The 25556-nt window shown below is 39.2% G+C and overlaps 1 protein-coding gene across 1 annotated transcript in view; it reads right to left on the reverse strand.

Annotated features, from left to right (window-relative positions):
• Window positions 1-23692, reverse strand: part of UBE2D1 (ubiquitin conjugating enzyme E2 D1) — a 38096-nt gene extending 14404 nt beyond the window's left edge. Inside the window, exon 1 of the mRNA XM_037062757.1 lies at window positions 23454-23692. Within this exon, the coding sequence (XP_036918652.1) occupies window positions 23454-23477 (24 nt within the window). The 5' untranslated portion in view covers window positions 23478-23692. The remainder of the gene's footprint in view (window positions 1-23453) is intronic.
• Window positions 23693-25556: the final 1864 nt, after the last annotated feature.

A 25556-nucleotide genomic window follows, 5' to 3' on the forward strand; every position in this document is an offset into this window, starting at 1 on the left:
AACCTGTGATCCCCGTGACAGCAAGAGGAAATTTGGTTGAATGTATAGGGCTGCAGCTTAAAAGAGGACTGGACTAGAAATCAGAAAATCAGTGTACACACCTGGTACTTAAAACTGTGGGAATGATGTAAACATTTCATGGGAGCACATGTAAACATATACTACGTCAAATCTAAGATGCCACCCACTATAAGCCACATCCTTATTTTACGTACCAATAATTAAGGAGGAATGCTGCCAATTAATTTTAAGACACCATCAATTATAAGATGCATCCACATTATGCTAAGTGAAATAAGTCAGTCAAAGAAAAACAAATACCGCACGAGTCTACTCATATATGGATGGAATCTAATGAACAAACTGAACTAACAATCAAAATAGAGTCAGACTCACAGTGAGCAGGGTAAACAGCTATTGGGAGGGTGGTGCTTAGTTGATCAAGCAAAAAGGAAAAGGAACTCATGAGCACGGACAACAGTGTGGTGACTGGCAGGGGGAGAGAGGTCGGTGGAGGTGAAAGAGGGTATAAGGAGATTAATGGTAATGGGGGAAAATGCAATAAAAATAAACTTTACAAAATAAAAATAAAAATAAAGTAGAAAACAACAATAATCCCTGAAAAAAGTAAAGTAAAATAAAAGTGATGTCCGCCTTAGACTCCCTGCAATACGGTAATTATAGCAATGAGTTCAGTGTTGCAATAGCGATAAACAAGCCGAGGACACGGGAGGGAAGGCCTTACTGAGAAAGTGATATGAGCTGAGTAACTGAGCCAAGTGCAGACTCAGGTCTCCTTCCTCCAAGTTTTCCAGTCTACCCTGGTACTTTCATTTTTGGTTTTGTTGCTGTTTTTACCACAGCTGGTGCAATGCTTCTCTTCCAGACAAGATTTAACTGAGTTAGCAGCTCCTTTGGTCTGGGTATAGTTAAGCAATAAAGAGAAAGATTTCAATCTTTGACTTCGCAATAGTGGTTAAAAAGCAAGGCTCTGAGGTTCACACTCTTGCCACATGACCTTAGGCAAAACATGTTTTTCCTCTTCTAATCTTAGTTTTCTTTCACATAAATAAAGGTATTCCTACTTTTACCCACAGTTTCTATGACAAGTGGAATGACACATGTAAAGTATGTAGCAGTCTCTAGGCATTCAAATAAATGTTAAGATAAGATAAATTGATAACCATCCAATTCTCTAGTAGCAGACTATTTAACTATTTAACTATTTAGCTAGTTTAAATGACTGGGGAAGGAGCAGTTCCCAAGTCACAGACAGCCCCAGTTTAGAAGGACTGTGCTTTATTTCAGTTTTCTAATTTGTTTTTTTCGGAGACTGCTTCTGAAAATGGTCCTCATGTAGAGTTTTCTAAACATTAGTGTAAATGGATAAATGAGATTTTTTCCCCTCATTTTAACTAGAAAACTAGTTAATTAGAAAATACTGTCTCTGTGGTTTAAAAAACTGTTAATAATTCATATGTACATATATTTTACATAGATAATGTATATGTGAATAAATCATACATACAAATTAATTTTGTTTATTAACAAAAAACCCCAAACTCTATTTTACTTAGAACAGCCTCGGGTCATGTTCAAATTTCAAATGTCAGACAGTTATTCAAATCCCATTATAATATTACAGAAAAATAAAAGTTATCTTGTTCTTTTATTTTTGTGCCCTGATTCTACCACCTTGGTAAAGAGAAGTCAGAGCTAAGGACGAGAGAGAACATCGAACAACGGAACTCCTACACAGGCCAGGTTTGTAAGTTGTCTACTGAAAGCTCATTTGTTATAGGAAAGAAACAGCTGATGGTACATCAAACATCTAACATTCTTAATAGTCACACTGACCATTACTATACTAATAACAAGACTAATGCTTTGGTGAGGAACTTATCCTAGACTTTTTAGGAGGGTCTAAATTTCTAATGTTCTGTCCCTTTGTCAAATCATGTCTCAACATATGCCATTATATTGTTTGGAAATAAGTAACTAAAAGTACAGTGCATAGGTAGAGACAGAATGACCAAGAGAAACAAAAGGTACAATATATAACCACCCTTAAAAATACAGATCTTGCCCTGCCTGGTGTGGCTCAGTGGACTGGGTGCTGTCCTGAGAACCAAAGGGTCACTGGTTCAATACCCAGTCAGGACACATGCCTGGGCTGCAGGCCAGGTCCCCTGTAGGGGGTGTGCGAGAGGCAATCACACATTGCTGTTTCCTCCTCTCCCTCCCTTCCCCCCTGTAAAAATAAATAAATAAAATATTTTTTAAAAATACAGATCCTGAATGTGAAAAAAGATAAAGAATTCTGAGATGTGTTTAGAAGGTAAAAATATAATATAAAAACTATAACCAACAAACCAAAATTCCATCTATTTTAAAAATCTTAGTCTGCTCAGCAGTGTACCTGTATTTATTTATTTTCAAGATTTTATTTCCTTTTTTAGAGAGGAGGGAAGGGACAGAGAAAGAGAGGGAGAGAAACATCGATGGGTTGCCTCTCACATGCCCCCAACCAAGGACCTGGCCAGCAACTCAGGCATGTACCCTGACTGGGAATCGAACCAGTTACCACTTAGTTCACTGGCTGTCGCTCAACCCACTGAGCCACACCAGCCAGGGCAGCCAGTGTACTTTTAGATAAGACGAAAGAAATCAAGGGCCACTTACACTTGTTAAATTCTCCCTTTTGATTGAGTTTACTCGGAGTTCTCAGAAATCCCCTTATCTGATTTATGCTTTCTCTGCTATAACTAGTATCCTCATTTATAAGCTTGTAGCATCACAGACATATATGGAGTATCAAAAATATTTTAGTGGTTATGTTATTCTAGAAGGAAATGTTAGGACTAATAATCTCTCCCCGTTTCCCTCTCCACTCTAAGAATTAACACTGAATTATGTAAGTTGCTCAAGTCTATAGGATCCTCATAAGAGCCAAGACTTACCTACACATTAGTCACAGCTAACGGAAGCCCCTTCTAAAGAAGAGTTTATGACACTGATGCCCACTACCCTAAAATCCAGGATGCACGCCACAGGTAGCCTCTGGTAACCGTTTCACTCATCACTCAGGGTTCTTGTCCAGGCCTTCACGGCCATGCTTTCATCCCATGCTGATTAAAAGCAAAGGTCTTAAAGACAAAATATTTAAAACCATTCACTTTTAATTAAGTATTCTATTGGTGTGTGCTTTTTATAAAAGAAAAAGTATTTTGTGGGGAAAAAAATTAAAAGAGCAACAAATAAGTAGGCAAACACACACAAGACCATTACTCAAGCCAAATTATTCTTCACCCTTTAGGTTACTTCCATCCAAGCTTTGGTGGAAAACAAGCATGCCATGCATTGTTGGAAAAAATGTAAATTGAGATACAAACTTTTGGAGGGCAATTTAGTAATAACTGTGAGAGTGAAAAATGCATATGGTCTCTGAACTAATTTCACGTCACATGAATTGCCCAAATAACCAAACATACATAATTATGAAAAACTGAGAATAACCTAAAGGTACATCAGTAAGGGAATGGTTTCATGATACAGCCATATTATGAAACACTGTGCAGCCACTAATAAGAATGAGATAGATCTCTCTATATTAACATTAAAGAATGTTGTGTGAGGCCTGGCTGGTGTGGCTCAGTGGCTGAGTGCCAGCCTACAAAGCAAAGGGTCCCAGGTTCAATTCCCAGTCTAAGGCATACGCCTGGGCTGTGGGCAAGGTCCCCAGCAGTGGGCGTGCAAGAGGCAACCACACTGATGTAGGTTCCGCTCCTTCTCTTTCTCCCTCTTTTCCCCTCTCTAAAAAAAGAGAAAAAAAAAAAGAATGTCACGTGAATATAATATAGTTACTGAGTGAAAAATATAAGCTGTAGTAGAGTATGCCCATTAGATTCCAAAATATATAAACACACATTCATAGAAAACAAATAAAAGAATACACACCAAACTATTAACAGCAGTTATCTCTGGGAGTGGGTTGTCACTTTTTGTTTATGTCTTCTACATAAATTTCAATTTTGTACAACACTTTTGTAACACTTTAAAAATAGTGATTTTATTCAGGTTCTTAGGCATTTTAAAAGAGATAAACTGATACTGCTTTTTTTTTCACCACATGTAAGCATCTTCTCTTTTCATTACAGCACTTTTTAAAGAAAAGAATGAGGAACTGTCACAGATGAGAGGCTATCGACACTAAAGTGACACAACTAAATCTAACATGTGACACCAAACTGAATCCTCAAACAGGAAAAGGTGTAAACACTGGTGAAATCGGAATTAGGTCTGTACTTTACAGTATTGTACATGTTATTTTCTTCATTTTGATAACTGTACACTAATTATACAAGTTGTAAATATCAGGGTAAATTAGGTGAAGGATATCTATAAACTTTCTGTTATTCTTGCAACTTGTTGGGTAAAACTAAAACTATTTCAAAATAAAAATACAAAAACTTTTAAAATACATTTGAAAACAATTCACGGTTTTGAATCATGTTTCCCCAACATGATTCTTTTCCTGTGTTCCCTGTATCTTAAATGGAATATGAATCTCCCAGTCACCAGGCTCAAAATCTTAGCATTGTTTCAGCTCTTCTTTCTCCGGTTCTTTGTATACGCATATAGTCAGATGAAGATGCTACAATACATTCTACTGCGATGCCAATTACATAGCTTACCATAGTTACCTCAAAAATCAATTACATTTCAACGATAGTTGCTTCCCAATACTCTACATTACTTGCATAGTAATCTTTTAAAAACATGACTCTTTATTTCACTCTTCTGCTTAGAAAATTTCAGTGGCTCCTCACTGCTTATTAAAGATTAAACTCAACCAATGAAGGTCTTTTCTTTACCTTGTCCCGACCTTACACTTTCAATTGGGTTCCCCTTCACAAACATGCCTGGTAATTCTCCAAAGAACACCCCTGGGTTTTCTAAAACACTTTCAGGAGGTCTGTGAGGTCAAAATTAATTTCATAATAAAAGTAAGATGCTATCTACCTCTTTCACTCAAAGTATCATGAGTATACAGTGGCATTTTCCAGTTTAATAATGTGATATATAGTAACATTAAAGCAGATACGAGAATTCAACTGTCATCTAGAAGCCTGACTCTCATGAGATCTGAACACATATAAAACAATGCACTTCTACTTTTTTTGGAAAATATAGTTGTTTTAATAGAAATTTTATTTAGATTAATATATAATGAGTTTATCATTATTTTTAAATTATAAATATATTTAAATTTATGTTTTTAGTTTTCATATGGTAAAAATTAATGATGTAATACATACAAACAAAAGCTCTTTGAGACTCTCAATACTTTTAATATAAAGGGGCCCCAGAGACCAAAGAGTTTGTGAAATCTAGTGTATTTGCATGTTCCCTGTACATAGCTAAGTTTTCTGGCCTTTATAATTTTCTTTCTCCTAAAACAGCCTTCCTTCTATCTTCTTACGCACAAATTTTACTCATCCTCTTTAACAGTAGCTGTTTTCCCAATGGCCATTTGAAAAACATGAATCTTAGAGTCAAAACTGTATCAAATATGGCTTTGCTACTGAACCTCACTAGCTGTGTGGCCTTGGGCAACTTAGCCTCTTTGAGTCTGTCAAGTGCCTCATTTGGGGATATCACTGGTAACACTGAAGAACTATACTGAGAATTAAAGAAAAACATGTTAAGTAAAGTACCTAACTCAATGCCTGGCATGTACACCAGATGCTTAAGGAATACTAGCTTCCTCCCTGTCTTCCTTTTCCACCAGAATACTTTCTATAAAATTGGGACTTTTACGCATTTTATTCATGTCTTTCTCCACAGTACTTACCGCAGTGACTTTTTTATAAGGTGTCTGATATATAGTTAAGCAATAAAATTCAAGGAATGATACAGCTACCTCATATTTCTATCTTTTAGAAATGCAAATGATTAGATTTGCCAATAGAATGAGAATTAATTACTCCCAACATAGATATGCAGATTGCATATAATAGATTATAAAAAAGAGTATCCTAACAGGAATTAGGGGAGAATACTGCAGGTCACTTAAAAACACCAGTGGCCTTGTAAATAACAGCTAACACCACCTAAAAAATGAATCTCAAAAGAATATTAAACATTAGGGTATTAAAAATAAATGCTACCACAACTATTTTTGATTTATACAGAATATATGAGATTCCAGCAAAGTGTCCAAAGCCACACAAAATTTCTGTTAGAAATTTGTTTTGGCTTTTCCAGTGTAGAAGACCTCAAAACTCTAAATATTCCGCCTTTATTGTTTGTTTAAATACTGCTGAACTACTTTCAGGACACCGCTTTGGGTTGCTTTTCCCAGGAGCTGGGGGTCTGTGCTGCACTGACCCAGTCTCGAAGTTGGTCACCTTCCAAGTGCTGGCTGGCCCCAGTCCAGAGCTGCCCGCAGACGGAGCCGCAGTGTGGGGCGCAGCGTGTTGTCGCAGTTCCATGCTCAACTGGACCAGCTGGACTGATTACCGCAGAGGTTTGTTAAGCACTTCCGGATTCCTTCTAACAGGGGTCAGGATTCTGATTTCATACTCTCATCCCAACTACACACTCCCATATATTTTAAAGGTTTAATCTGATTGTATCAGATTATGATGCTAATAAAAATCCTCCCAAGTCACCGGTCGGGCACATTTGTTGATGATTAAACTGGGACATGAAATTCAAGAACTGATTTGTAAGAAAATCCGTAAGATGCGATTTAAAAGGTATAGGAAAAAGGCCCTCTGGATTCTTAGAAGCTTAAAAGTAATTGTATCTCCAAGAAAATAGATGTAAGAGTAGCTATGAGCCTCAAGGGTCATCTTCTGAATGTGTTCATTAAAGTTTGTGACACTCTAGGGAATCCAGGAAAGTCTCTCCTAGGAGAGAAACATGATATAGTAAGAAACTGGTATAAAATACTCTCGCTGCCACAAACTACCTTCTAAATAAAAAATAAACACAAATATGAAACATTAAAAAGTAAAGCTGTAAGATCTGGTAAATTGTGAAAAGCCACATGAGTTGCCTCAGAATTTGTTTCCTATTCTACCTCGTTAAACTTGTGGTATCCTATAATACTGCACTTAAATAAAAAACAACCCTTACAGTTTAAAAGGCAGACTGCTGGAGCACAGTAGAAGTTAACAATTTTGTACTTGTCAATTATTACAAATGGCGTTCAGGGCTGCTGTTGCACAGGCTGTGTGTGCAGACTCCAATAGGTGCCGTTCACATAAACGTCAATGGGAGCGGGCCCTCTAGGGCTCCACAGAGCTTCCTCACAGAAGGCTGCAGGAAAAAGAAGTGGACAGCATATCCTCTAAACGCAACCTAGGACATTATCAGCTGTGAATACAAAAGAGTACTTTTGATGTAGAAGCAACAGTGACAGTGTTTGACATCTGAGTGGGGCATAAGCACTTATTTTAACTATGTCATCAATGTGTTGAAAATGGAAAGAAAATAACAGCAAACTTGGAATTCAAAAATTAAAAGTAAAGGCAAACACATTCTAGCAAAGGGAGACGGGAAATTTTTTTCAGTACATAGTGCTAAGGTCAATCAGGTATCCATACAGAAAAATTAATAAACTTTGACCTTCCTCACCTCAAATCATACACACAAATCAATTCCAAATTGATCATAGGTTTAATATAAATGGTAGCACTCCAACTGGTGTGGCTCAGTTAGCTTGGCACCAATCCACCAAGCAAAAGGTCACAGGTTTGACTCCCCGTCAGGGCACAGGCCTCGGTACGGTCCCTAGTGGGAGGTGTGTGAGAAGCTACCTATTGATGCACCTCTCAAACAATGATGTTTCTCTCCCTCTCCTTCCCTTCCCATCTCTCCAAAAATAAATAAACAAATACCTTAAGAAAGAAAGAATATATATGCACATATAAAAGGTAAAATAATAACACCTTTATAAGAAAACAGAAAATATCTCCATGACCTTGGGGCAAGCAGAGATTTCTTAAACAGGACACAAAGAACACTAGTCATGAGAGAAAAAATGGAAAATTAGGACTTGATTAAAATTCAGAACATCTGTTCATCAAAAGACACATTAAATGTGTGAAAAGGCAAGCCACAAAATTAAGATATATCTGACAAAAGACTCACATTCAGAATGTTAAAAAAATTAAATTCCTACAGATCAATTTTTCGAAGGCAGAGTTGAATAGGTGCTTTATGAAAGAGGCTATACAAATGGTCAATACACAAGGTTAGGCAAAAGTAAGTTTACAGTTGTTCATGTAAAAAAATCATTAATAGCCCTGGCTGGTGTGGTTCAGTGGATTGAGCACTGGCCTGCAAACCAATGGGTCACCAGTTCAATTCCTGGTCTTGGTATATGCCTGGGTTGTGGGCCAGGTCCCAAACTGGGGCTGTGAGGCAGGTGATCAATGTTTCTCTTCCTTGTTTTCTCCCTCCCTTCCCCTCTCTCTAAAAATAGATAAACAAAGTCTTTTTAAAAATCATTAATAAATATATATAATTAATGAATAATAATACAAGAATAAACTCTGTTCCTCAAACTCAAAACTGTAACCCTACTTTTGCCTCACCCTGTACATATCCGAGTGGCTCAGATTCATTAGCCATCAAAGGAATGCAAGTTAAAACCCAAATACTATGCCTCCACATATCTAACAGAATCATTAAAATGAAAAAGACTAAAGATTTTGCACAGCAAAGGAACCATCAATAAAAAGAAAAGAGAACTCACTGAATTGCAGAACATATTTGCCAATGAGACATCTGATAAGGGGTTAATATCCAAAATTTATAAAGGCATTATACAACTCAGTACCAGAAAAACAAACAATCCAATTAAAAAATGGGCAAAGAATCTGAATAGACACTTGTCCAAAGAGGACATACAGATGGACAAGAGACATATGAAAAGATGCTCAATGTCGCTAAATCATCAGAGAAATGCAAACTGAAACTTCAGTCAGGTACCATCTCACACCTGTCAGAATGGCCATCATCAGTGAGTCAACAAACAAGTGCTGGTGAGGATGTGGAGAAAGGGGACCCTAGTGCACTGTTGGTGGGAACGCAGACCGGTGCAGCCACTGTGGAAAACAGTATGGAGTTTCCTGAAAAAATTAAAAATGTAACTGCCTTATGATCAGTAATTCCACTTATGGAAATATATCTAAAGAAACCGGAAACAGCAATTTGAAAGAATATATGCACCTCCGTGTTCACTGCAACATTCACAATAGCGAAAGACTTGGAAGCAGCCCAAGTGCCCATCAGTAGATGAGTGGGTAAAAATGCTGTGGTGTACTTACACAATGGAATACTACTTAGCCATAACAAAAATTTTACCTTTTACAGCAGCATAGAGTATTATGCTAAGTGAAATTTAGTGAATGAAATAGAAACAGACTCACAGATAAGAAAAAAAGACTGACAGTTGTCAGAGGGGAGGGGTCTTGGGGGGTTGGGTGAAAAGGTGAAGGGATTAAGCAAAATCAAACAAGGAAACAAACAAAACTCTTAGACCAGATGACATGAGAATTACTTGAGGGAAAGGGGTGCAGGGGGAGACAGAAGAGGGAAAAGAGGGGACACATGGTAACAGAAAGGGACCTGACTCTGGGTAGTGAACACACAATACGTTACACAGTTGATGCATTACGGAATTGTACACTTGAAACCTATGTACTTTTATTAACCAATGTTCCCCCCTATAAATTCAATACAAAATTTTTTTAAAGAAAACGGCAGAAGAAAGTACAAATGTTGGCAAAGATGTGAAGCAACTGGAAATCTTACACGCTGCTGGTAGAAGAGGAAAAGTTTGACAGTAAACACTGAAAGTGAACATGGGAATTCTCAATGACCCAGAATTCTACTGTGAGGTACACACCTAAGAGAAATATATACAAATTGTATAATGTATAAGATGACTATCAAATAATGAAACAGTTATAAATCCATATTTGAAAAGAACTTGTTGCCTTGGCTGGTGTAGCTCAGAGGATTGAGCATGGGCCTGTGAAGCATAGGGTCGCTGGTTCAATTCCCAGTCAGGGCACATGCCTGGGTTGCAGGCCAGTTTCCAGCAGGGGACCCACAAGAGGCAACCATACATTGATATTTCTTCCTTCTCTCCTTCCCTTCCCCTCTAAAGATAAATAAATAAAATATTTAAAAAAAGAAAAGAACTTGTTATAGTAAACACATTATATATATACACATATTTTGTGTGTATATCTATGTGTGTATCTTTGTTGCATTTCTACTAACTTTTAAATCTAAAATTTAATACGTAGTTCATCTAATTCCCTTATTCTCCTTTGAGAAAGAGTAAACTTAAAACAAACCAACCTTATACCTAAAAAGAGATCAAACAGTAATTATCATCAAAGCAGAGAAAGGATACCCTAGACAAAAGCAACCTACATCAAGGAAGCAATTTTCTATTCTAATGTGATTAATACTCAAATTAAAAAACTACTGTATTTTGCCATGTATATCGTACACCCATGTTTTTGGCCCAAGCTTTCAGGGAAAAAAAATCTTTCACTTAAATTTTTTAATTCAATTCCCTTATTTATTTATATTTAGAAACAAATCAGACTATCATATTCTAGGGTATTATTTGGTATACACATACTGTTATTGCTTTCTAGAGTTATTCTTTTAACTCAGAAGCATAAATAAAAGAATTAAAAAACACTTATATAGATACAGAATTGCTACTACCCACATATGATAAGCATCCTTATTTTTCCCTCAAAAAATTGGGCAAAAAAAAGTGTGCATTATACACAGCAAAACATGGTATTTAGGGTATCTAAATTCAAAAATATATGTACGATATAGTAAGCAAAGGTAGATTATAAGATACTGTCCCTATATTAGAACTGAGACTGTGAGCACTGTCAGCCCACAGAAATGTGTACTTACTGGACTATTCTAGTTCAGATTTCTATAACCAACTAAACACAAAGAAAAGCACTGAAAGGTCTGAAACTGAATTTCAAATTGGCACAGATGGCATGTTTATAACACCCCCACAATATGCTGAGTGTTCTCCGTAAAACCAACCTAGACACAGTTCCTGCCTCTGGGGGCCTTCAAATCTAAAAGTAGATGAGGCAGGCTAATTCAAAGAAAGTAAACATATAAAAGGAAACAAAGAAGGGAATGTAAGAGAAGAGAGGCCTGCATTAATCTCGCAGCTCCCAGAAGGGAAACAGTCCGATCTGAACAGCGAGAATGAAAGCTAACAAGTCAGAGCTGCCTCATTTACCATCAGACTTACAATGACAGTATCCAGTAAATATTCTCTAAAAAATTATGCTGACCAGACTGAAAATGCTTTGTTCTTCTCCAGCTTCCACATTTAGAAGGTCTAAACTCTGCAAAAGAATACATACTTTGCTGTGTGTGTGTAAAGGACATTAAACAGTCCGTGCATAGTGAAGGATTTACAGTCCAAAATCTAGATTTACTGAATCCGAAGTGTATGAAAGCATTAGCTCAAAAATGCTGGCTCAACAGGCAATTAATTAATGTGACACAACCATCGTTGTCTAAAAAATCCTAAAACAAGACAGTGATTCAAGCTGGGCTGCATTTCTGATGTTGTCTCTAAAGGGGTGTATGAACTATTCGGTTTGTCTGTAAATAAATATTTCATGGGTCTACAGTTCAGCCTCTGATCTCCTTATCCAGCTGACTAGAGCTATTTCAATAGAGAGATGTCAAATGATTGTCTGAAATGTCTCCAAATACAGACCCTCTTTAAGGCCTTAAATTAAAGAACATCTTGATTTTAAATCATGTAGATTCTTCCTGGAAGACTTCAAGATGCTGATGACATTCAAGGAGCTAAGTTATAGGAGCCAAGTTCACTTCAACAAACTGGTCCTGGCTGCTTCCCTGCCTCTTTGGATCAAGTATCTCTGGCAAAGACTATTTATTAAGAATAATAATAAGAATGCAGCCAAACTCCACACAAAAGAGGATGAGAAAAAGCAATGATGCTATTGACTTTGCAGCGTCAAAGTGACATCTATTGACTGAATTATAAAGAGCACAATTAGAAGAAATGTGTGAGGTCAGGATCAGGGGCGTCACCTTCCCGGTGCTGCAGATCTTCAGCCACATTCCCCGCCCCCACGCACAATGCTCTCTACAGCAGCCATAGTGACTTTTAATTTCCCCAAATGCTCCCTTGCCTCTAGTCTAAAACTTAGCTTCCTTTTAAAGAGAAGATTCTGGATCACCTCCCTTTATATGTAACATTTCAATCATAGGAATTGCATAAATAATAATATAGTTTACACAAATGCAGGGTATTTCAATAAAAACTGTATCTGAGTCTACTTTATTATAGTAAAAATGCACTTATTCCACTACCCCAAACTGTAAACCCTGGAATCCTCATCTGATTCGGTCTTCCCTCCAGGCGCCTTCCTGCCCTGCCACCCCCTCACATTAATTAGTCAGTGCCAAGTTGTTCAGGTTCTCCTTCAACCCAGATCCCTTGCACTGAAAGGGTCTCACGAGTAAGTAAGCCCATCACATAGAAAAACCAAAGTCCAAAAGGCATAGGAGTCAGAAAAGCCAGAGGGGGCGCATTTTAGCATAAGACAGAGGTTCGCACAAGGGTGACACTACCAAAGTGTCTGGGACAGACTGGGTAGTAGGAGGAAGAGACTGCTTAGACCACCGAGCCCAGACTTGACCTGAGTCAAGGGCTGTGTGGGTACGGCCAACTCAAGAATGTTAAATGGCAAACACCCTATTATTTTTCTCACATGCCCCTCTTTCCAAATGTCCTCAGCTGACACCCTAGCTCACACCTCCTTAAATCTCACTTGAATAAATACAATAACATCTTTGCTGATGCTTTGTCCTCCTATTTCTCTATCAACATCCCAGTCAATAATCATCTTAAAGTACCATATCAAACTCTTCTGATGCTTTTCCTTGGCCTTACTGTAAGATATAGAAGTCCCTGATTAAAATGGCTCAGTAGACCTTCCAGGGTCTGACACCTTCTCTGTGGCCTCGCACCTGCGTACTTTCCTCTGACTGCTCTGCACCTGTCATAACGACTTCTAATTCCCCCAAATGCTATCTTGCCTCTAGTTTGAAACATGGTTTCCCTTTAGACAGAAGATTCCAACCATCCATACTACACCCACCCACTCACTTTACCTACTTTAGTTTTTATCTTCAAGGCTCATCCTACACACCATTTCCTTAAGTAGGTTTTCCTTGACCTCTTTTTTAAAGGGTCCCCACTATATTCCCAGAGTACTATCCTATACTTCCCTTTTCATGACATTTATCAAATTTGCAATTACAAATGGTAAACAATTTTGTATTCTAGGAGGGCAAGAATGCATACCTACACTGTGATTAGCAATTAGTTCCTCATTCAAAAACCTTTGCTGCCCTGGCTGGTGTAGCTCAGTGGATTGAGCATGGGCTTGTGAACCACAAGATCGCGGTTCAATTCCCAGTCAGGGCACATGCCTGGGTTGCAGGCCAGTTCCCAGCACAGGTCTCACGAGAGGCAACCATACATTAATATTTCTCTCCTTCCCTTCCCCTCTAAAGATAAATAAATTTTAAAAAATCTTAAAAAAAAACACCTTTGCTGGTTTCCCCAAACTTCTGCATTAAGTTCACATTTCTCAGCATGGGTCTTCAAGGCCTTCCATGGTACGAATTTTTATGGCCTACTATTCCCTAAATGCTTCCCCAAAGCAGGATTATCTGTTCCTTCCCATATAAACCACATACTCTCCAGTACAGGGGTGTCAAACTCATTTTCACCAGGGGTCACATCAGCTTCGTGGTTGCCTTCAAAGGGCCGAATGTAACTTTAGGACTGTATAAATGTAACTACTCCTTAACAGTTAAGCAAGAGCTTGGCGCTGCTGCCAGGTAGAAACAAGGTGCCGGGTCGCATAAAACAAAGTGGAGGACCAGATGGGGCCCACAGGCCTTGGGTGTGCCGCCTGTGCCCTAGTGCCTTCACTTCTGTACCTTCCTCTGTGAACCTGGTTGTCCAGTCTTTAAAACTGCTGCCCCTTCAGCCCTGACTGATGTGGCTCAGTGTGTTGGGTGTCATCCTGCAGGGTGAAGGGTTGCCTGCTGGATTTCCTGTCTGGGCACATGACTGCATGGCGAGCTTGGTCCTAGGTCAGGTCACATACATGAGGCAACTGATTGATGTTTCTCTCACGTCGATGTTTCTCTCCCTCTCTTTCTCTCTACCTTGCCCTCTCTCTGAAAAAAATGGATGAGATCTTTAAAAAAAAAAAAGGGCTACCCTTTCTTCCAAAACCACAACCAATTTCATCTTCTCCATAGAATTTTCTCTTCTTTTCCCCAAATAAATTTGGTCTGCCTCACCTTTGACTTCCTTCCTACTCAAATATATTGTACTTTCTCTATGGCACTTTCCTCAAGCTACAGTGTTGTTATGATACACTTCTTACCTTTATTTGTTTTAAGTATCTTAGGTAATGCTGGTTACTTTTCTACATTATCTCCTTATTCCATTTTGTACATGCCTTAAATACAGAGTCCCCCATAAGTGCATGAAGTTGTAAGGCAGTTATCTAAATACAGGGAGAAAACAATATTTCAAGTACAAAGACACCTGTGAAACCAACAGAAGCTGAATGGAGTCAGAAAAGCATGCTGTGCTACCAGTACAAAAACAGAAATACACCTCATTTGCATCGCAGATAACTGTTCTTTATTCAAAGAGTAATATGTCTTTACACACTCATTAATATTTTATTATACATAAAGATGTTAACATTTAGTTCAATTCTGACATCTCAAAGTAAACAGAATTTTAACTCAAGTTTCATATAGCAGCAGAGCACAGTGCCATGCTCAGTATTTATTTTTGTGACCATTTTTGCTATTTGCTGAACAAACAGCAAATAACATTATTTAGGTGTTCCTAAAATTATACCCATACAAATTACCTAGTTCAACCCATTACATTTCTAGATAAAGAAAACAAAGACAATGAGTTTCTTGGCCAAGGTCACAAAGCTAAAGCTAGGACAAAGGCTCAGGCCATCTGACTTTCATTTCACCCTCGCACTGTTCCCACCCCAAAACAGAACTCCTCTGAAGGCTGTTCTAACTCGAGCCCATTATTTTCAAGTAGCATTAGAGCCAACAATACACCACACTGAATTAAGCCATTTGCACATTTTCAGCCACGCTCAAAGGAAACAAAAGTGTGACGAGTGAGGGGATGAAAAGGAATTCTTTTTATCTTTTCCCAGGAGCCTTGTAACCTTTATAAAGGTTAGAAATGAGCACGACTTCATACCTTTCTAAGGAGAGTGTGTTCAAAGACCTCTGAGAGGCAAGAAAAACATGAAAGGAAAATATATCTAACTTTGCAAATATGTAATAGAATTTTGACACATAATGGAACATGCAACATAGAGCGTCTTGAATGAAACATTATCAGAGGTTACTATTTACTTCATAGTAACGAAGAAAGGTGGTGCTTCAGGGAAAAAAGAAAGAAAAAAATGAAAGAAAAGAAGCTGGCAGGGTATTTCTTAAAACCTACTTAAAACATAAACATACCTGACAATATTCACCAAGTATTTGTTATTAAGCACCACTTCTTACAGCTCTATCCCTAATAACTGGTGTGCCAACAGATACTTAGGAATTACATTCATAATAAATTAATCTCTTTTAGTACCACCCAGTACTATTCTTGAATACGTATGGTTGTACATTAGTTACTGTAAACTGCCTCTGTAGCCCTGGCCCGGTGGCTCAGCTGGTTGGAGCATCATCCCATTACACCAAAAGGTTCCAGGTTCAATCCATGGTCAGGGTGTGTATGGGAAGTAATCAACCGATGTTTCTCTCACACCCTTCCTCTCTCTCTCAAATCAATGTAAAAAATTATCCTTGGATAAGGATTTTTAAAGAAAATCCATGGGCACATACTATTTAGTCCATGGTCTTTACTTTAAATGGCTGCTACTTGTAGTAAAAAGGAATTAGCATTGACAGTTTGTATGAAATAAAATTGTTTCTAAGGCTAGAACACTTTACATTATTTGTATATACTTGTATAAGTAGATGTGTATGTGCATTTGTATGTGTATACTTCATTTGCTCTTTCTATATATACATAACGTATAAATACATGAAATGTGTTTTTGAGAATACTGATTCTACCTAAGAATCTTATGCTATGGAACAAGTGATACAGTGATTTTTTTTCAAACCCTCCTTATAGCAATTCATAATAAGAAATACATGACAACCTTGTATACATATCACATACAAGGGGATACCTCCCCCTCAAAACTGAAATTTATTTATAAAAAATTGTGTATTTATTCTTACATGTTTAAACTTCAGTCACCTTCAAAATACTCTGTTTAATGCGATATACCTATCAAGATGTTTTTTTCACTCATTGATTTTGATGCCTTTTAGTGCTTCTGCCATTTTTTGTTTTGCTTCTTCCATACTGGCAAAACGTTTACCTTTGAGGACTTTTTTCCAGGAAAAAAAAAACAAACCCAGAGATCAGATGAATAGGGAGGAAGGTAGGGCACAGGGGTTCATGCTGTTTTGGGATGAAAAGAGATGAACACTTAGCACAGGGTGGGCAGGTGTGCTCGTAAATCACCCATCATGAAATGGGCAAATGCACTGAGTCTTCAAAAAAAAATTCACTGAAGCCAAATGCAGCCTCTCACAACAATGCCGGCTGGTACACTGATACAGATGGGTTCCTAGAACACTCATCTAGCAGGGGGAAGTCTGCACTACAAGGGGCCTGCCCTCCGGAAGATAATTCCAGGTTTTGGGGGAGTCCCCTCTTGTACGCACACAGACACACACAGGAACATGCACACATAATACACAAGTTTCGTGAAACAACACCGCCCTCACCATAGCCAAAGCATTAACATTTTCCATTCCATTTTTTAGAATGCTGTTTGTGATCCATAAAACTGATTTTATCACCCTCTTCTGCAAGCTCATAAGAGTGTAAAAAGGCGGTGGGAAGGTATACACCTGAGTTTGGCATTCAATTTTTGGGAATGACCGAGGTTCTACAGATGACAATCAGACACAGCCAAAATGAGGCCTAAAAATTATTTAATACTGTTCATTCAAAAGCTATGCTGACCACCTGAAGGGCATTATTAAGTAAAAAATACAGACCACATTCTGGGCCATAAAACAAGTTTCAAAAATTTAAAAGGAGTTCATAACACATCTTCTCTGATAACAATGGAATTAAATTAAAAATCAATAACAGAATATTATCTGTAAAAGCCCACATATTTGGGAAACAACTCAAGGGCTGAACAAGAAGTCAAAAGTGAAAGAGAAAGTATTTTTAATTAAATGAAAATTAAAATACAACACATTAAAATTCGAGGAAGCAAAAACGCAGGCCAGAGTTTTACTGGTTTAGAGGAGAACAAGCCCCACCACCAGGTCTGCATGGTCCCCTCTAGAACCACCCAAACTGCTCCCATAAGGAGGCTGGCCACTTGGAGTGAAAAACCATCGATTCTTTTTACTATTACACAAGTTTAAGATGGAAGAACCAATCCCTCACCTTATCCCTGTTGGAAAGGCTTTCCTAAGTCTGAAAGTAGACTAGGACTCTAATAAGCAACCTGCTCACCAAAGGAGAAAAGCCACATAAACAGGATAGTCTGCACAGAGAACAGCAGTGGAAACATCCGGAAAGAGGCAAGACAGGAAGCTAGAGCACGGCGGTGATCTGATGGGCAGCACCAGACTGCAGGCGTCCTCCTGCAGGACCAGGCTTCCTCCCCATACTGATGACAAGGCCTGGAACAAGTGCCTCTTACTCTTACTACTGCCTAATATGTGGAGCTGGAGCCTCACAGATTCATCCCAGAACCAAATCAAAGGCAGAAAAACCTCAGCTTCTTAGAGGCCATCTAAACTAAGGCAGGCCAGAAGTAAAACCTGTTTTGCCCTCAGGCAGATATTCTGAGGTGGCCTGAGGACCCTGCCAATTCCGGACTCCTGAGTTACATTATATATCCTAGTACCTTTTCGTCCGGCATCAGGCGGTTAAGAGAGAGGACAGTATCTCAATACCTGTTCTTAATGAAATAAAACATCAATTCATCCGCTGTTAAAAAGGAGGCGGGGAAAAGAGGAGCTAATACATTGTAGACAACCACTACCTCAGTCTGATGGAAGGTATAAGGCTTCTCATTTTGATTAGTGGCATTCATTGAATGTTTTCTGTGTTTTCCAGGGAACTACAGCAAGTAAGGACTCTACTCTGCTTTTTCTGGAGGTAAACCCACATCCTGCTAGGTTTGGTTTTTCTAATATGTGCCTGGCCTCCTAAAATAAGCATAAACAGCCTTATTTAGAGCTATGGTATTTATTTCCACAGAGAAGGAACTTCAGAACTCCTTAACTATTAATAGGCTACCTCATCTTTTTACACCTTTTAGGGATGAAGGAAGAAAACTACCTGGTACCAGAGGCAAAAAGAAGACTGAGCTTAATTACAAAGACTCAGAAAAATTCACACAGTGGCTTTTTAAAAAAGAACACTTCCTTCCTCTTATCTCAAAGCAAGCCATTTATTGACCAAGAAGCATAAATACTGTTTTATTTTAATCCTTTAAAATTTTTTTGAAGTTACATGCTTCTCTATTGAAAGACCCTGGAGACTGAGATCCAACCTTGTAATCTGAAAGCCCTACTAACATACACCTGCAACCTGAACAGCTGACTCTCTCCAAAGCCCCCAGAGGAACTAAACAGCTACATCAATTCATAAACTGCTTGCTCAAATGAAAACTCCACAAAGAAATGACACTTTTGACAGAACAACTCTTCTGAAAGCTTAGGGGGAGAAAACTTTTAAGTGACAGAACAAAGTTACATTATTGACTCACACGTTAAAAGATCCAGCACACATCACTTCAAAGCAGAGATTTATTCACAATGTGTAATCAACACCCTGAGTGATGCAACAGTGAAAGTGATTGAATATGCCCAGGTCTTAATTATAATGCCACTTACATTGGACTAGAACAGTTGACAAAGCCCTTACATCCATAAACTCATTTGATTCTATACATCCTTCAATTTAAGCACAATAGATATGAGATATAAGTCCATCTGGATAAGAGAAGCTATGTACTAAAATGGTTAAGGCAGGGAATCTCGGGCCAAGTGTCTGGTTTGAACTCCTAGCATCGCCACTTACTAGATGTGATTCTGAGTACATTACTCAACAACTCTGCCTCAGTTTCATCATCGAAAAAATGGGGATAATAATCATGTCTACCTCTTTGGCCCACTAAGGATTAAATTAATTAATATATGTCAAGCACTTAAAATAGTGTCCAGCACAAAGTAACCACTATATATTATACACTCTAATTGTACTTATCAGCAGCATCATTGTAAGGACAGGGAAACAAGCTAGTGAGTCACAGAGCCAGGAATACAAAACAGATCTTCTTCTGCCATTTGAAGCTCCATCCACAGAAAGATGGGTTTGTTGTTATTTTTAAGTGTCCTAAAGTTTTCTAGACTAATATAAATGGTTTAATACAGAATTACACAAATTAAAAAATGCAGCAGCTTGAAACATTGATAAAGTTATATTGTAATCTATGTTTATATATTTATGTTGTTAAAAAATAAATTTTCCACTTTGGGGACAGAACTATACATTAAGAAACAGTTATCTGTGTTGCTATTATCTGCAAATCAAAACCTCTATTTCACTTTTCAAAATACAGATCAAAAAGGCAACAAGCCTATCATATCATATCATATGTTAATTGCTTCAACTTCTTTATCAGACAAAATAACAATCTAGAAGAAATACTGTTAACCCTTGAACAATGCAGGGGTTAGGGGCACCAAACCTCACACATCTGAAAACCAAATCCACACATAACTTTTTACTTCCTCAAAACTTGAGCTGTCCCTTATCCACAGAGGATTGATTCTAGAATCCCCCACAATACCAATATCCATTGATGCTCAAGTCCAGGATATAAACTGGTACACAGTTGGCCCTGCACACCCACAAACTCCCAACTGTGGATCAAAAACAGTACAGGTATTTACTGGAAAAAAAAAAACCCACATTCAAGGAGACCCATACAGTTCGAACACGTTGTTCAAGAGTCACCTACATACGAGGATGATCATAATGTCTGTACTCTGATTTCCTTTCTTCTGGTTTTCAATGCTTTCAGTATTATGATATAAAGTAATTTTTCAAATGATTTCCAATCAAGTTTATCAAGATTTGAAAATATTGACAGAAAAAACACTTAGAAATTAATTCAGGCAATAACATATGCCCAGCTGCACACTGCCCTCTTTTTTCAGACATGTTTTAGGTATCTTTCCCCAGACTTTGTTTGAACTTTTTCCCTTTAGTGATTTAGGTGACTGATAACATCTTCCACTGCATCTAAAAATAGGGCATGTCTGTGTAAATTTATGAGCTGACATGCAAAACTGGCACTAGATGCCTACATTAAAGTACTAAATCATTTAACATACTCTAGTATAAAAATGTTTTTAAGCATTTATACCCACATGCTTTGTATATACTGTATATACAATTTTAATTCAAGCATATTTAGTATTTCCAAATGAAGTGAAAAACATAAGGTCATAAACTTTTTAACATTCCCAAATATGTCAAATAACTTCTTAACAAATTAACTTGGACGGAGTACTTCTCTACCCCAGGCCTTTGAACAATGTGGGTAGAACTTCACTGATTCTCAACCTTTCCACCCCAGCTCTCCATTTACTGCAGAGGGGACAGTCTGAAAATATCCCACAAGGGATTCTGGTACGCCCCTGCCCTTTGCTCGGCTCCACTTCACTACTTCAGAGTTCTCTGGGGCCATACACAGCTCTCAAGTCTGCTGCTACTTTACATACAGAAAAATCACAACCCCATGAGACTAGAAGGTATCTGATAGTGTTAATTAATTAATTTATTTTTATTGAATTTTAGAGAGAGAGGGAGGGAGGCAAGGAGAGAGAGAGACAGAGAAAGAGAAAGACTGAGAGACCAGCATCGAATTGCTGTTACACTCCTCCATGCTTCCGTCAGGTGATTCCTGCATGTGCCCCAACTGAGGATCAAACCTGCCACCTGGTATATCATGCCGATGTCCAACCAAACAAGCTACCTGACAAGGGACAACAGTGTTACTCTGAAATGCTCAAAAAGAAGGGCTAAATGTTAATGTGCATCTTCTGCAGTGGGAATATGCAAGACACAAATAAGAACCTGTCTACTGACGCTATCAAGGAGAGCTTCATAGCTGTATATACGACAACCAGTACATCTTACCTGGAACTGGCTTCCAATCAAGTGGCTAAAGGAGGAGGAAAAGTGGGAAATCAAACAAAATAATGCCCCCTAAAGTTTGAGGGAATGGTCTGAACATGTGATTAGTGGAAAGGCAATTTGTGCAAGTGAAGTCTTCTGATAACAGGAAAGGAAAGCCAAAGATTGACATGTGGAGATGTGATGTTATATGATCTCCAATTTCTTCTCCCAAATATCAGCTTTTGAAAGTCTGACATCAATTCTAAGTCATTTTTTTAATCAGTCAACCCTCCTGTAAACTAAAAATAACTGTAACTATAAAAATATGGTTTGTGTGTATGTCACTTTATAAATGTAAGTCAAACTCATTAGTTCAGCATGGTGAATGACAATTGCCCAGTATGGTATTTACAAATAGTATCCATTTTCTTTGATGTCCTACTTACTGTGGACAAATTCTACACTATTTAAAAGCCATTGTATATGCAAAGTCTCATGAAAAATGATCATAGCTAGGAAGGAGGAAATAGAATTTTACAATATTCTTGGAAAAGGTGTATTATTTAAGTGTCAGCCAATATTACATTATCATTAATAAGTACATAAGGTATGGCAAAGATTCTGGCTGGGGTTTAAAAAATAGGTTGCCTGTATGTAAAAAAAAAAGTGTGACTGCATTATTTCCAAACCAGAAAACATATTAATAAATGCTAATTAGATATGCTTTATAGTAAGAGAAGCCTTAAAGGCACAAAAAATAACAGTGACTCATAGATTTGAAACAAACAAAAAAATTGGGTAGGTCTGAAAGTTGCTGTCCTCTGTAACAGAAGATGTCACCAGTGGTGACTAAGAATATAATGTATACATCTCTATCATTGCTCTCTTGATAACATGTTAATAAAAATTTTGGTAGGCACTGATTTCTTCTGCAATCACTTATAAAACAGGCAGTCCCTTCTTGGCTTAACTTGCTGAACTCACTCCTGATTTCAACAACAAATTCTCAATGTTCTCCTCATGAACGTGAACTATAACTGTAAAACCTAAAACTGGTATTACTGAACAGACCACTAACTCAACAACAAGTAAAACTGAACAGAAGGAAAATGCCCCAACCCCAATATTGTAAGATGTTCACATCTGATACAGTAGCAATAAATATTATGCACAAGATAATTCCTTACAGTTGGAACAGATATTTCTTGAATGAATATATACATTTCTTCCTCATTCTAAACCCATGTGTCAAAGCATCAAACAATTTAATTGCGCCAGTTTCTGTTGTGTCTCAAACTTTACACGTAAGTTTATCATGAAAGGGAGGAAAAAAGCCTGTTTGGCTGCCTCACTGTGAATCACAGCCAGGAGGTCATCTTGTGTACCAGCAACTATGTTTTCACTACAGCTATGTGACCTAAAGTGGCAGCAAGAGAGGCACCAAAATAGAAGGAGCAGGAGGCTTCTCTGGCTTCTGGGCCCCAAATCGGCTTTTCCAGCCCATTCGGGTATCTGAGCAAGAGCCAACCGCAAAGGAGAGAAAGAACAAACCCAACAGCTCCGAGGAAAAGGGCTGCAGGCCCACCACGCCTTCCCTGACCTCATCGGGAGGCCGGGGAAGCAAAAACATAAAAGAGAATGGGATTAATAAACAGCAAAAAGAAAACACAGCATGACAGAGGCCAAAACTAGCCCAGTGTAGGGCAAAAATCCAGCGGTGACTATGAAGCCCCGATTTCGGGAGCTTCATATCTGAAGCTTCAGATCTGGAGACCGAGTAGGATGGTCTCCCGACAGGGGCTCAGGGCACAGGTCCAGCGCGAGCACCGGGGTCCAAGCACCTCCAGCCACCCGGGACGACTCCTGCTCCCACATCACCTGCCCGGTGCCGCTGGCCCGGGCCGCGCCTACGGCCGCGGGTACCCGCCCCTGCTCGCCCTCGCATCCCGTGCCCTCCCGGTGAGTCGCTGGGGAACACCGCCCGAGTCAGTGCGGGTAGGGACCGAAGCCACCCCAGCACCCCAGGCCTGCCCCCAGCACTCACTTTCTGAATCCGCTTCAGCGCCATGGGTCAGGGAGGACACGGGGACACCGGCTGGCAGGGGACGGCTGCGGGGTTCGGGGGCGCGGGGGTCGTTGCGGGCACGGCTCGCTGATCCTTCGGCGGGCTCAGCCCGGTGGGTCCCGGCTCGCCGCTCGCTGGCTCGCTCCGGGAGCTTGTGCCTGTTCCGTGTGCGCCCGAGCGCGAGTGTGCGCGACTGTGCGGGTGGGGACACCGGCAGACTCTTTTGTTTCCGCTTTTACTTCTGGGAAGGCGCTTGCGCTCTCCCCGCCCGCGCCCCGCCCCGCCCCTCCGGGCATGCCGGGAAGTGTAGTTCGAGCCCAGCCTCTGCGCCGGCCCGGGCGCGGCCGGGTGACTCACCGCTGCCTGGGGCTGCGCTGGGTCTCCGCAGTTTGATCTGGATCCAGTTACTGCACCTGGCGGTCCCGCTCTGGGCAGTGGGGGCAATAAATTAGTTTGTAAAGCGCTTACAGGAATTTCTAATGTGCTATAGCTGATCTTGTTATTTTTACAGATTTCACTCAAATACATGAATTTCTCACCCTCCACGCGTGCACAGTCTCATACCTACCTAGTTCCTATTGCAAAAGGCGCCTCCTTTATGCAATGCTAATCTCGCCTGTCTGCTTCGCTTAGAATTCTGAATTCTGAGCTTCGCCTTCACCGTTGCCTCCTTCCCTTCCGCTGACGGTACGTGCCCAGGGAAGTCAACTCACACTCCTAAATCCCTTAATTCTTGTGAACTTGTGTGCTCATTAAAACTTGGCTTCTGCTCTCAGCACAAGCAGAATCGGGTTTCACCAATGTCACGCTTGAGTTTTTCTAATTACCGAATCCAATGCGCTACTTACCCTCTGCGACGTTTCTGAACTGTTTGATTGTGGGCCACCTGTATACTTTTCCTAACACTCACCACCTCTGGCTTCCACAGGACCATGTTAGCTGGGTCTTCTACTTCCCTGAGTTTCCGTTTTCTGTCACTAGCTCCTCTTTTTAAGGGTGCCCCAGAATTCCAAACACTGGTTTCTCAACATCCACGTCTTCCTAAAAGACCCTGCGCCCTGCTATAAACTGGGAGGCCACCCAGGGCAGTCGGAGGAACGTGGGTTTTGTAGACTGACCAGTACCCTGAGATGGAATCCCAGCTCTGAACACCCACCAGCTGACTTTCGCCTAGCCACTTAAACTCTCTAAGCCTCAATTTCATCACCTGTCAGTAGAGATAATAATCTCTAGATATATTATTGTAAAAATTAACTGTCATTAATATATATAATGTGCCAAACATAGTACCTAATATGTTGAAAGTGCTCTATAAAAATCATTTCCTTATTTGTTGTCTATGTGATGATGACTTTAAAATCTCTTTCCAGACAAAACTCTCACCTCTATTTCAGCCTTATATTTCCAAAACCTTACTGGACATGGTCACCTTTCTTCTAGGAAAGCCAGTCCATTACTACATGGTGGCTTTTTCTCCTGGTGGAGGAAAGCTTTCCAGGAAACTCAAACAGTAGCTACTACTGTAACGGCTTACAAAGAGCAAGAAACAAACAAAAAAAAATCCACTCAAGTAAGTTAAAAAGAAATGTACAGGGGAATTGGATAGTGAAAAATGATAGAAATAATCAATGAGATCTAAAACTTAATTTGGAAGTCTCACTCTCCCTCTGCCAAATAATAATAATAATAATAATAATAGTAATAATAATAAAGAAGAAAGAAAAGGAGAAGAAGAAGATGACTCTGATAAGTCTAGAGCCTGGCTACTTTCTTACTTTCCTTATTACAGGGTCTCAATTCTCTCTGCTGATTGGCTTGACATCCTTCTCCCAGTGCTCCCTTAGCTCCTCCTACACAAGGTTTGAGTTTGCACCATCCTTACTCCTCTTTTTGACAATCTCCCAGCAACTGCTTCTGCTGCTAAAATGGCCACACTTTTTGGTACCCCCATTTCATCTCCCTAAAAGGAAGACTCTCACTGAGGCAACTCATTGTTTTACACCAAGGTATAAATTGTCACTAGTGAACAAAGTATAGATAGACGACCCTTGGATTAAGGTGGCCACCCAGGGTCCAATCAGC

The sequence above is a fragment of the Sturnira hondurensis genome, unplaced genomic scaffold (assembly GCF_014824575.4).
Source record: "Sturnira hondurensis isolate 20B ecotype Veracruz unplaced genomic scaffold, ASM1482457v3 Scaffold0014302, whole genome shotgun sequence".
Taxonomy (NCBI): domain Eukaryota; kingdom Metazoa; phylum Chordata; class Mammalia; order Chiroptera; family Phyllostomidae; genus Sturnira; species Sturnira hondurensis.